At 65.7% G+C, this 12048-nt stretch overlaps 2 protein-coding genes across 2 annotated transcripts; one reads left to right on the plus strand and one right to left on the minus strand.

Moving 5' to 3' along the window:
* The first annotated feature begins 1015 nt into the window (after nt 1-1015).
* LOC127468592 (cytoplasmic phosphatidylinositol transfer protein 1-like) lies at nt 1016-8362 on the plus strand. Its single transcript, XM_051781914.1, has 10 exons — nt 1016-1094; nt 2273-2385; nt 3372-3520; nt 5133-5221; nt 5406-5413; nt 5949-6020; nt 6106-6201; nt 6289-6444; nt 6522-6585; nt 7465-8362. The coding sequence occupies exons 2-10, from the start codon at nt 2338-2340 to the stop codon at nt 7728-7730; spliced, it is 948 nt and encodes a 315-aa protein (XP_051637874.1). The 5' UTR covers nt 1016-1094; nt 2273-2337; the 3' UTR covers nt 7731-8362.
* A 2-nt stretch (nt 8363-8364) lies between these two features.
* MSS51 (MSS51 mitochondrial translational activator) lies at nt 8365-12048 on the minus strand. The gene is made up of 6 exons (XM_051781094.1): nt 11203-12048; nt 10774-10929; nt 10433-10557; nt 9693-10256; nt 8928-9021; nt 8365-8847 (listed from the first exon to the last, which is right to left on the minus strand). Exons 1-6 carry the CDS (start codon nt 11490-11492, stop codon nt 8568-8570), a joined length of 1509 nt encoding a protein of 502 aa, XP_051637054.1. The 5' UTR covers nt 11493-12048; the 3' UTR covers nt 8365-8567.

The raw sequence follows: 12048 nt of genomic DNA on the forward strand, positions 1-12048 counted from the left end.
GTGGCCATCACTGTGGCACAATGGGCTGCTCCCCTGCACCCCAGGCAGCGGGGCTAGAGGGAACGGCAGAATTTTGGGGGGAAATAACAGGAAAATGGCAGTGGAGAGGCACAGCCTGGTGCAGCACCTGAGTGTGGATATTGATGATGCCCAAGATGATGGAAATTCCCAGAGGAAGGAGGCTGGGAAGCACGGGGAAGCTGGGAAGCATGGGGAAGCAGTGGTGTGGCTGGTGATGAGCTGTGCCAGTAACACGTTTGGCTGGGGGTGGCACACAGGCAGTGCTGGCACGTGGGGTGTGGTGGGGCTGAGGGGGCAGGGGCTGGGCTGGCAGTGGGGTGCAGGTGAGTGGCTGGAGGAGATCTGGGGAGTTCCCAGTGGGAGTCCAGCCCAGGAGCCCCGTCGGGGCTCAGTGCCTTGATGGGACCCCAGGGCACCTCCCAGCTGTGGCACAGAGTGGGTGCTGAGGGTCTCTGGGAGGACCTGAGACTTGGTGGGTGAAGGAAGTCCTGGTGCAGTGCTGTGCTGTGCCTTGCCAGGCGTGCCCCAGTGCCGGTCTGTGCTGTGCCACGGGAGCCCCGGTGCTGTGCCATGCCGTGCCAGAGGGCCTCTCGGTGCCGTGCCATGGGGCCGCGGTGCCGGTGTGGTGCCATTGCCAGTGCAGTGCCAGTGCTGGTGCTGCTGTCAGTGCGGTGCAGTGCCGGTGCCAGCGTGGTGCGGTGCAGTGCTGTGCCGGTCACAGCGCCGGTGCACTGCCACTGCCGGCGCAACGCCGGTGCGATGCCATGCCGGTGCCGGTGTGTTGCCGGTGCCAGTGCGGTGCCAGTGCGCTGCCGGTGCCAGTGCAGTGCCGGTGCCGGTGCGGTGCCGGTGCCAGTGCAGTGCCGGTGCCAGTGCAGTGCCGGTGCGGTGCCGGTGCCGGTGCCAGTGCAGTGCCGGTGCAGTGCCGGTGCCAGTGCGGTGCCGGTGCGGTGCATTCCTCCCCCTAGGGGTCGGTGTGCCGCGGCGCGGGGGGCGGTGCGGGGGGCGGCTCGTTCCTGCGCACGGCCCGGGACGGCCGGGGCACGGCGGGGAGCGGGCACCGCCGCGGGCCGGTGAGTGCGGGCGGCGGGGGCGGCGGGACCCCGGCCCCGCGGGGGAGGCGGCCGGGGGGAGCGGTGGGGAAGGGGCGGCGGAGCCCGGCCTGGGGGGCTCCCACTTTTCCCCCCACCGTGGGCGGCCCCAGCCCCTCGGGCCGGTCTGAGCTGCCCCGGTACCGGGATGGGTCGCGGGACGCCGTGCTCCGGTGGGCCCTCGGCGTGTCCCTTCCCTCATGCCGGGGCTGCCTCTGCCTCCGGTACCGGGACCCCCCGGCGAGGCTTTCGGCTTCCCTCAATCTGCCACTAACCCTGTTAGCAAGGTGTCCCTGTGTCCCCTAGGGATGCCCCTGTGACCCCAAATGCCTCTGTAGCCCCAGGAACACTCCCGTGTTCCCCAGTGCCCCCAAGGATGGCTTAGTGTCCCCCTCTGCCCCTGTCCCCCCAGGGATCTCTCTGTGTCCCCAACTGGACAAGCTGCCCGCAGACAAGACCCCTGCCCCCTCCAAGGCCTGATACCCCATTCAGGGTGACTTTCAGGGTGACTTACGTCCCCTCCCTGTCCTGTGGAACTGGGGGCCAGGGCCAGGAACCCCCTGGGCTGCCCCGTTACTCACCCTGAGCATCCCCAGCCCCGCGGTGGGTGCTAGCTGTGACGGGTGCTGGCCAGGACAGGTGTTGGGGGACAGCCTCGGGAAGGGGATTCAACTCCTGCCCAGAGAAGGGATGTCCGGCACCAGGGTGACCAGGAGTGCTCCCCGAGAGCAGCTCTTCAGGGCTTCACGGTAGACTGTGGGTGCCCAGAGAGGGGTCCCCAGGAGCATCGGGCAGGTCTGACCCCATCCCCGTGTCCCTGCGACCCTCTCGCTGTGCTGCCCACTGCAGTCGGGTGGGGACGTGGCACCCCGAAGGGATGGCACGGTATTTTGGGGGGACACGTGTGCTCCAAGGCACTGGCGTCTGCCAGGCAGGGCAAGGGTTAACGGCGGGAGGGTTTTGGGGTACCGGGGTGTCCCCGGCTGGGCAGACCCAGGCTGCTCCTCGCACGGGTGACCTCACGCTACTGCCATGGCAACGGCTCGTGAAGTCACCGGGAGCGGGGCGGCTGCTTCGAGCGTGGGGTGATGGGATGGGAGCGTGGGAGGCAGCGGCGCGTCCCCCGCGCTCCCGGTCACCGCGTCCCCCCGTCCCTCCAGCATGAGCTGTGCCCCCGCCGGCGCCTCCGCCTGACCCCCGCCGTGCCCGCCGTGCCCGTGTCACCATGCTCATCAAGGAGTACCGCATCTGCATGCCGCTCACCACCGAGGAGGTAAGCGGGGCTGGCAGGAACAGGGGTGTCTCGTGAGTGTCAGTATGGAGGGGGCTGTGGGTGGTGGTCCTGTACCCACAGGAATGCAGCGCCAGGGGATCAGGTTCCTGCCCTGAGAGGGACAAAGTGACCCCCTTTGTTATCCCGTGGCACAGCTCGTGGCAGGGACCGGTGTGTGCTTTGGTAATACCGGGCTCAGGAGGTTCCATGCGAGGGCTGAGCTGTAATTTGGGGTGCAGGCAGGGGGAACATCCCATCCCTGGGCACAGTGACGTGGGGGCACAGAGCCCAACAGCAGCACCTGGGCAGTGCCAGGACCACGGGATGAGTCAACAGGCAGAGGGTACTGGGGTTTTGGATACCCATGGCACTGCAACTGCTCCAACAGGGAGCACAAGCTCAATCCCTGCTTCAGCAGGGAGCCCGAATCCCATCAGCAAACAGTGTGGACAGCTGGACCATCCCTGGCCAAAGGTCTCTCGTGAGCATCTGGAGCTGACAGGGACATTTGGGGGGCAGGGAGCTGCAGCAGTGCCCACCCTGGACAGTACCAACCCTCCCTGGACACTGTTTTGCTGTTGGCATGTGGGGAAGGTTTTAATTTAGGCAGAGAGGGGTGATAAGATCGTGCTGGCGTTGGGGTGATGGATGGGATCTTCAGTGGAACAATCAAACCCTTATCGCGCGGCTGCATCACCAAACACACATATCATTATATAGATGAGATATCCATACCCACGTATATCATATAGATACAGTTTTCCCTGGCTCCCAGGTGGTTTGCTGAGCTGGGAGAGCAGGACACAGGTGCTGAAGCAGCCCAGGGACATGGGGGTCAAAGAGGGTGCCCCAGGAACCCCCTGTCCCCTGCAGGGCTCAGGCTCTGCCACCTCTTGCTCCACGCCTCAGTTTCCCCTCTGGGCAGTGGGGCTGTGCCGGGTGGTCAGCGGGGCCGCTGGCACTGAGGCCGGGCACTGTGGTTGCAGTACCGTGTGGGGCAGCTCTACACCATCAGCAAGCACAGCCACCAGGAGAGCGAGAAGGGCGAGGGCGTGGAGGTGGTGAAGAACGAGCCCCACGAGGACCCCGTCCACGGCCCCGGCCAGTTCACTGAGAAGCGTGTCCACCTCTCCAGGTGAGCCAGCAGCTCTGCTGAGGGGTGCTGGGTGGGCACTGTGAGCAGGGAGCCAATCTTCCCTGCAAAATTCCTGGAGAACATCCTTTCTGAGTCCTGGACAGCCTGCAATGTGGCTGCACATGTCTCCCAGGGGTGCTGCCATCATCTCCCAGGGGTGCCCCCAAGTCCTAGAATGCACCCATCTTTGAGACCTGCACCCAACTTTGGGGGGTGCACCAAATCCCAGGGTGCACCCATCTCCTGGGGTGCACTTCTCTTGGGGGGCTGCACTTGTCACCTGGGCTGTACCCATCTCCCAGGTATATACCACCTTCAGGGGCTGCACTTTTCCTTGGGGGTTATTGACCAGGGTGCACCCATCTTCATAGCAGTGCATCCAACTTCCTGGGAGCTATCTCCTACAGTGCACCCATCTTCCTTGGGGTGCACCCCTTCTCTGGTGGGCTGCACCCTTCTTCTGGGGCGTACCCATCTCAGGACATCCACCCCTCTCTGCTAGTCACCCATCTCAGGTACCAGTAGGTGCCTGGGTGAGGGGCTCAGCAATGCCCAGGCCCTGGAGGTGTCCCCATGTCCCCTGACACAGCCCCAGGTGCCCGTGGCACTGCTGTCCTCATGTCCCCCCCAGTGGCTGCTCCTGACAGGGAGCCACTGGTGTGAGACAGGTTATTTTTAGCTGCCTCATTCACGATTCCCCTATCGGGGCAGGTACTTATAACGCCTGAAAATTAATCAAAACTCACCTCCTGGCTCCTCTGGGGGCCTGCTCCTGCCCAGGGTGCTGGGACCACCCTGGGCTCCTGGCCCTGAGGAGGTGGAGGGGTCCTGGGGAAGGAGTGACAGTCCAGGAAGAGAGGTGGGGGTCTCTTGGGGTGGGGACAAGGGGCTGGGGAGAGGGAGGTGGTTTTGGGGAGAGGATGGGGGCACTGGGGAGGAGATGAGAGTCTTGGGATGGAGATTGAGGGTCCTGGGGAGTTGGCATCGATCCCTGAGGGGGCCCTGGGTGGAGGTGATGGTGCTGGGGAAGTGACAAGGGGTCTCTGAGGGGGGGTGCTGGGGTGGTGGTGACAGTCTGTGGGAGATGAAAGTGTCCTGAGGTGCAGATGTGGGTCCAGAGGAGGTGGGGGCTGTCCCTGGGGTGATGGGGTACAGGTGAGCATCCCTAGGGGGATCCTGGGGGGAGGTGAAGGTGCATGGGGGGGAGCTAGGGCAGAGTGGGGGTCCCGAGGAGGTAATGGGGGTCTCTGGGAAGGGTTTGGGGGTGCACATGAGGTCCTAGGGTGCAGGTGAGGGTCCCTGGGGGCCTGGGGTAGAGATGAGGGTCCTGGGGAGACGGCAGGGATCACTGGGAGTGCCCTGAGGTGCAGGTGGTGATCCTGGGGTACAGATGGGGGTCCTGGGGAGGTGGCAGGTGTTCCTGGGCAGTGATGGGGTGCAGGTGAGGGAATCCTGGGGTGGAGGTGAGGTTGCATGGAGAGGATCTGAGGTGGAGGTGAGTCCTGGGGAGGGGATGGGGGTCCCAGAGCCAGGCTGTGTTTGGTGGTGCGGGGCTGGGTGGCACCAGCCATGTCCTGCCCTGAGGGGGTCCTCTCCCCATGGTCCCCTGCAGCAAACTGCCGAGCTGGGCACGGGCAGTGACCCCACGAATCTTCTACATCACTGAGAAGGCCTGGAACTACTACCCCTACACCATCACCGGTGAGCCCCGGGAAGGGCATGGGGGTGGGCACTGCCAGGAACCCTGTCCCTCCCTGGCAGGGGCCATGGGCTGCCAGGAGCCTGGCCATGGCCTCTGCCCCTGGTCTCACTGCTCCCCCTCTCCCCCATGGTGCCACCCTGTCATGCCACCCCACAATGCTGATGTGCCACGGTGTCCCTGCAGAGTACACGGTAAGGAGGTGGCACGGGGGGACCTGACCCCTTCCCCAGCACCTGGCATGGCTGGGGACGGGGCACTGGGGTGGGCATCCCCCTTGGGGTGGGTCGTCCCTTGAGGATGGGTGTCCCTTAGGATTGGGTGTCCTTGGGACTGGGCATCTCTTGGGGCTTAGTGTCCCCTGGGGGTGGGAGTCCCTTGGGGCCGGGTGTCCCTGAGGTGGGTGTCCCTTGAGGTGAGTGTCTTTGGGGATGGGTGTCCCTGGGTCTGGAGATCCCTTGGGGTGGGTGTCACTTAGGATTGGGTGTTCCTGGGGTGCATGTCCTCGGGGATGGGCATCCCTTGAGGATGGGCATCCTTGGAGGCGGGTGTCCCTTGGGCTGGGTGTCCCTTGATCTGGATGCCCCTTGGGGCAGGGTGTCCTTTGGATGGGTGTCCCTCAGGATAGATGTACTTGGGGATGGGCATCCCTTGGGTAGGTGTCCCTGGGAGTGGGTGTCCTTCAGAACAGGCATCCCTTGGGGACCAGCTGACAGCCACTCCCTGCAGTGCTCCTTCCTGCCCAAATTCTCCATCTACATCGAGACCAAGTACGAGGACAACTGCGGGGACAGTGAGAACGTGAGTGTGCACCACAGCTGAGCCCTGGCAAACTCATCACAGAGGCCATGTGGTCCATGTCACTCACCTTCCCTCCCCTTCCCAGATCTTCCACAGTGACAAAATCCTGGGCGACCACGAGGTCTCTTTCCTGGACATTGCCTTCGACGAGATCCCTGAGCGCTACTACCGCAGCCTGGAGGTACCAGGGTCGGGGACGAGGGGGCTCCCTGGGGCCACCCCTCTGTCCTGGGGGGGCTAATGGCCCTGATCTGCCTGATCCCCCCAGGACCCCCGATTCTTCAGCTCAGCCAAGACGGGCCGGGGGCCGCTGCGGGAGGGCTGGCGCCAGCACACCAAGCCCATCATGTGCTCCTACAAACTGGTGAGCGTCAAGTTCGAGGTGTGGGGGCTGCAGACGCGGGTGGAGCAGTTTGTGCACAAGGTGAGGGGCATCCAAGCTGGGCTGGGTGGATGTTGTGGGGGCAGTGACAGGGTGCTGACCCCCCTGGTGCGGTGCAGGTGATCCGGGACATCCTGCTGATCGGGCACCGGCAGGCGTTCGCCTGGGTGGACGAGTGGTGCGGTGAGTCTGTGGGGTCACCCTGGTGCTGATGGGGAGGGGGGCACACGGTCCCCGTGCTGGGAGGGGGCTGCAGGTCTAACTGCTGATGCCACTAACCCCATTGGCAGCTCCCACTCTTCCTCCAGCTCCCCTGCTGCCTGCACTGCTTGCTCTGCCTGCTCTGCCTGCTCTGTTCCACTCCCCTTGCCCTCACCCCTGCCTGCCCCCTGCATGCTGCCTGCTCTGCTGCACACCTGGGGGGAACAGGGAGAGGGGTCCCAGCCTGCTGCCTGCACTGCCTGCACCCCTCCCTGTCTGGCAGGACACTCACTGCAGGCACTGCCAAGCACAGACACAGGGATGGGAGCCCCGGGTTTGGTGACAGCCGGTGGTGGGTGCCGGCGGGAAGCAGGGCCGTCCTGGTGAGTGGCTCTCTGCCTTCCAGACATGTCCCTGGAAGAGGTCCGGGCCTTCGAGACTCAGATGCAAGTGGCCACAAACCAAAAGCTGGGGAGCCAGCACCCCTAACTCCCGCTGCCTGCCAGGGCCGGACACTCCAGACCCCGCCACGCTGCCTGCGGGCAGGTGCAGGCAGGGGAGCTTGTGCCCCCCCTGCACCCCGCGGCAGAGGGTCCCCCCTCCTGGCTGCCCTCCCCACGTGTCCCCTGCCTGCGCTGCCTGTCCATCCCTTCCCCGCTGCTGGCTGGGCTGGTGCCGGAGCGGGCGGCTGGCTGCGCTGTCCGGCTTCCCCTTCCCTGCCTGTGCCCTTGTCCCCAGCCCGTCCCCTTGCCGTCCCCCAGCTCGGCGGGGAGCCGAGGTGCAGGGCGCAGGCTGCCCCGGGATGAGGGGGTGCAGGACGCGGCCGTGCCGAGCGGCCCCAAGCCCGGCTGTGCTCAGCAGGGATGACGATGGAGGACGTGCGGCGCTACGAGCAGGAGACACAGGAGGCCACCAACGAGCTCATCGGCCTGGTGGCACCTGCCATCTCGGTCAGCGAGGTGGGGCAGCCGACGGCCACGCACTCGGCCCCTGCCAGCGCCCCCTCCACCCCCCTCAGCGACGAGGCCCCCGAGTTCCTCGCTCCCCCCAAGACTCGCCCGCGGAAGAAGTCGGCGCCAGAGACCCTGACACTGCCTGCGCTGCGGGAGCGCACTGGCGCCGAGTGATGCTGGCAGTGCCACACCGGGCTGGACTGGGCCAGCTCCGCCGCCCACCACGGCCCCTCCGACAGGCACCGACCCCAGGGAGGGACCCGCCGTCGGGGCGCTGGGAGCCCCGGGGGGGTGCTGGCCTCCCTGAGCCACTGCGGGTGCCCAGGCAGGTCAGTGCCACTGCTGCCGTGCCACACCCGCTGGCTGCACCAGGAGAGGACACCAGGCCCGTGTGGGTCCCTGGCAGTGTCAGGCAGTGCTGCAGGAGCTGGTTCCTTCAGCCCCACCCACCCTGGTGTCTGCAGGGGCCATCGAGGCTGGAGAGCAGTGGGGAGGTGCCAACTGGTGCCCACCGGCCGTGGCCAGGCTGGTAGGAAGTGCCAGGCTGGAGCAGTGCCCTGCAGGGTAGGCACCAATGCAAGAGCACAGTGCAGGTGACAGTGACAGGTGACAGGGCGCTGGGCTGGGGCTCCCCGCGGGACCCTGGGGGCTGCACAGCCCCGTGCACGGCTGGTCCCACAGTCGGGGTCCCCTTCACTGTCCCTCCAGAGGCTGTGGCTGCCTGGGAGGGGGCTGGGGTGGGCTCAGCCCCTCGTTTTGTTTGGGAAAACAACAGCCTTTTTGGAAATAAAGCTTGAGACACGGCGGCCGGTTGCTGGCAGGGGTTTATTTGGTGCTGTGGAGGGGTGCCATGCCTGTGCCAGGGTGCTGCGTTCCCCCAGGACTGGATGTGTGCAGTGAGGGATGGCTGGATCGCTGATCCTGGGATGGGGAGATGAGGTCCTGGGATGGGGCAGCGAGGGCTGGGGGGCAGCTGGGCAGGGCAGGTAGGACGGCGCTGACTGTGCGGGATCAGCCCAGCACTGGGGTGGTGCCCCCACCCACAGCAGCAGCACTGGGCTCCCCTCCCTGCCAGCCATCATCATCATCCTCCAGCCCCTCGGCCCCTGGCACAGCAGAGGCCTCTGCTCCCAGCAGGGCAATGTAGTGGGAGCTGCAGTAGACGGGCGCCTTGTTGGGGCTGGAGTAGACCTGCTCGGGCCGCAGGGAGGCAAAGGGGTTGCTGGCATAGCCCACGATGTGTGTCTCGAGCTCCACGAGGATCTGCAGGGAGGCCTTCAGCTCCTGCTCGCTGTGGGAGAGTGGAGGACAGGCCTGTCAGTGGGCAGCTGTGCCGGTTCAGGGGCCGTGGGGCTGTGGGGCTGCACTCACCTGTACACAGTGAAGAGCACGGGCAGGCCATAGTCCCGCAGCAGCAGCAGGGTGGGCAGCCACCCCGCCAGCAGGTCTGGGCAGGCATGGAAACCTGTGGGGTCACAGCAGTGAGAGCTCCACCCCCCTTCCATCCCACCCTGGCCAGCTGTGTCCCCCCGTCCCCACAGAAGGCAGAGGTGAACTCGAGGCTGCGCTGCCTCCAGGAGCTGAGGCAGGTGGAGGAGAGGTACATGGAGATCCTTGAGTCCATCTGCCAGGTGGGGACATGGTGGGACACTGGGGACATGGGAGGCATCTGGGAACATGGGGAGACAGATGTGTGGAGCTGGGGAAAGCCATCTCCAACTGCACCCACTCCATGCTAGGGACCCCAGGGCACATGGTGGTACTGGTGATAATGTTTGGAAACCCTCAGCAAGGTGAGGTCTGGCTCCCCACCAGCACAGGGGGCACTCCAAACTCTGGGTCCTGTGCTGAGCACAGCACCAAGCACTGGCAGGGACCCCTCTGACCAGCAGGTGGGTGACACAGGCAGGACAATGAGTGCCTGGTGGGGGACGAGGCAGCCACATCCCAGGGGATCACTGCAGCTGCCCACTGTACCTCGCTGCAAAGCCCTGGGCATGTCCCATGCTACCTGCAGGCTCAGCCCCAGGTGCTTCAGGGTGCTCAGGGTGGTTCCCAAGTCTCTACCCTGTGCCCTGTGGGGATGTCCTGCTCCCAGGTGTGAGGGTCCAGCCTCTTCACAGCACAGGCACTCACCTGGGTGAAATCCCACCACCAGGTCAGGACGGGCAGCCAGCTTGGTCTCCACGTGGCTTTCCCAGAAGTCGTGGTAGAGCCCCTTGTAGCTGCTGAGATAGACCCTTCCCCGGGGCGCTGGCGTGGCCAGGGGTGGCCTCATGATGGGTCCGTCCACCACGTCCACACCCACCATCACCATCTCCACGCCCTGGTGCCCCGGAAACATCCGTGTCAGCTCGTCGTAGTCCGTCGGCCGGGTATTGAGGGTCTCCACGTGGGAGGCCCCCACCACATGCACGGTTAGGGGCTTGGCAAGGGGGTCGATGCCGAAAAGCCGCAGCCCCAGGCCGATGGTGAGCGGCCGTGAGTGGAAGTCGGTGACCAGGCGCCGGATGGACTGGCGCAGCTCCCCGTCCTCCGGCCGGGGCTTCCCAGCGTTAGCCCAGAGCAGGGTCATGTACCGCCCGGCCACGATGGCACCCAGCTTCTCCTCCAGCTGCTCCTGCATGGAGAACCAGTCCTCCCAGCCCTTCACATCCCGGGCGGGTTTTGTCCAGGTCTCCGTGGGGAAGGGGATGTCTCCTGGAGGTAGGGAGAAGGCTGGAGGGCGCAGTGGTGGTCCCACAGCTCAGGCTGCCCATCCCACCTGTGCTGTAGGAGTGCTAGAGGAGAGGGGCTGGGGGAGGGACCCTGCATCCCACCATGGGACCTGTGCAGCCCGGGATGGGGGTCAGGCAGGCTGGGGGGATGTGTCCAACCTGTGAAGACGAGCCACTCCACCAACCGATCCAGGGCCACCAGCTTCAGCTTCTTGCAGAACTTCTTGTGTAGCGGCCAGTTGGCACGCTGGCATGCCACGCCACAGTAGTACACGTTTTGGCACCTGGGCAGACAGGCAGCAAGCCCAGCCATGGGGAAGGGGGCAGGATCTGTCCTGCTGAGCCTGGCTCACCCCCTCCCAGGGCTGCGTCACTGCTTTGGGGGTGCCCTCAGGTTGAAGGTGGGCGCTGGGGCCAGACACCCCTCACTGCACTCCAGCCACTGGGCTGGAAGTGAGGGATGGATCCATCCCTGTGCCATCAGACCATCCCTTCCATACCTCTTGCAACGTCGGAGGCTTTTGGGGTCAGGGAGGGCATCAGGGAGCTTCTTGCATTCAGCACAAAACTTGAAGGTGTCCTCCATCTTCTGGAACATGTCAAAGTAAGTCCGGATGCCGAAATCATTGCCGCTCTTCCTCCCGTCCATGGCAGACCTGCACATGTTGGGGGGTGAGCAGGATCCAGCCCACTGCAACCACAGTGGGGCTGATGTCCTGCCTCCAAGCCTGCCAGGATTTTTATCTCCAGCCAGGAGCATCCTGGCCTGGGTGGGGATGGGGAGCTGGGATCCCTGGAGGGGTGCACCCAGGAGCCCATCAGAGCCCACATATGGGATGAGCCAGGAGAGACACGCCAACTGTGGGGGGACACATGGGATGGCCTGGCCGGGGTGAGGTGGGGAACATGCACCATGAGTGCTCACTCACTTGTAGTCCTCGTAGCTCTCCATGTTGAGCTTCTTTAGGATGACGTGGGACAGCCCCGGCACGTTGCGGTCCATGGCCTGGAAGCCCAGCGAGTCCACGTCCGGAGCCCTCGCCGCCCGCTCCTCCACGACCTTCTTGGGGCGGCCGGCTTTGGGGGCAGTGCCTGCTGGCTGGGCCGTGGGGGCTGCAGGGCAGAGGGGTGCGGGCGGCGGGGCTGGCTGGGGGGTCCCCCTGTGCTGCTGGGGTCCCCCCCGCCGCCCACCGCCCCCACGGCGCCTCCCGCCCGCCATCCCCTGCTCGTCCCGGGGGGCCACGGTGGTGCCGGGAGATTCCGGGAAGTCCAGACAGTCTGTGCCGCTGCCGGGCTCAAATGTCAGCCCCTAGGGGGAACGAGGCCCCTCCGGCGGGAATCGGATAGCGGAGCTATTCTGGGCATCCCCTCCCCGGGAACGGGCCAACCCGCTCCGGGGGTCCGGCTCCCGCCCCGAAAGCCGCGGTGGTGGCAGTGGGGTCCCCCAAAACCCCCTAATGTGCCACACTGCACAACTGGGGGGATCTCGGGGGCTGCCCAAGCCCCTGGGACCCCCTGTCACCATGGGGCCGTGGGGTCCCCACCCCAGCCTGGCCTGCGGGGACGCCCCTCTAACCCCCTCAGGGCCCCCAGTGGGGTGTGAGGGAGTGGCTGGGTGGGCACCACAGACTCCGCCAGGAGGGGTGAGGGGCCACAGTGGGGCTGGGGCAGCAGCTGGAGTGCTGCAGGGGCACCGTGGCCCTCCCTGCAGCCCTGTGTGCCAGGACACACGGGTGGGCTCGGGGGGAGCCCGCCCACGAGGGGGGGGGGGTAAG

The sequence above is a fragment of the Manacus candei genome, unplaced genomic scaffold, assembly GCF_025592945.1.
Source record: "Manacus candei isolate 608988 ecotype Guabito, Panama unplaced genomic scaffold, ASM2559294v1 h1tg000002l, whole genome shotgun sequence".
Classification (NCBI taxonomy): Eukaryota; Metazoa; Chordata; class Aves; order Passeriformes; family Pipridae; genus Manacus; species Manacus candei.

What these genes read in the sequence shown, in the direction of transcription:
- MSS51 (XM_051781094.1), bottom strand. Translation starts at nt 11,492, where the DNA reads ATGGCGGGCGGGAGGCGCCGTGGGGGCGGTGGGCGGCGGGGGGGACCC. An exon ending in GAGAGCTACGAGGACTACAA is followed by an intron (nt 10,930 to 11,202) that starts GTGAGTGAGCAC and finishes CAACATGTGCAG; the next exon opens with GTCTGCCATGGACGGGAGGA. An exon ending in GGTGGTGGGATTTCACCCAG is followed by an intron (nt 9,022 to 9,692) that starts GTGAGTGCCTGT and finishes GTGACCCCACAG; the next exon opens with GTTTCCATGCCTGCCCAGAC.
- LOC127468592 (XM_051781914.1), top strand. Translation starts at nt 2,338, where the DNA reads ATGCTCATCAAGGAGTACCGCATCTGCATGCCGCTCACCACCGAGGAG. An exon ending in TGCCGCTCACCACCGAGGAG is followed by an intron (nt 2,386 to 3,371) that starts GTAAGCGGGGCT and finishes CTGTGGTTGCAG; the next exon opens with TACCGTGTGGGGCAGCTCTA. An exon ending in TGGAGCAGTTTGTGCACAAG is followed by an intron (nt 6,445 to 6,521) that starts GTGAGGGGCATC and finishes GGTGCGGTGCAG; the next exon opens with GTGATCCGGGACATCCTGCT.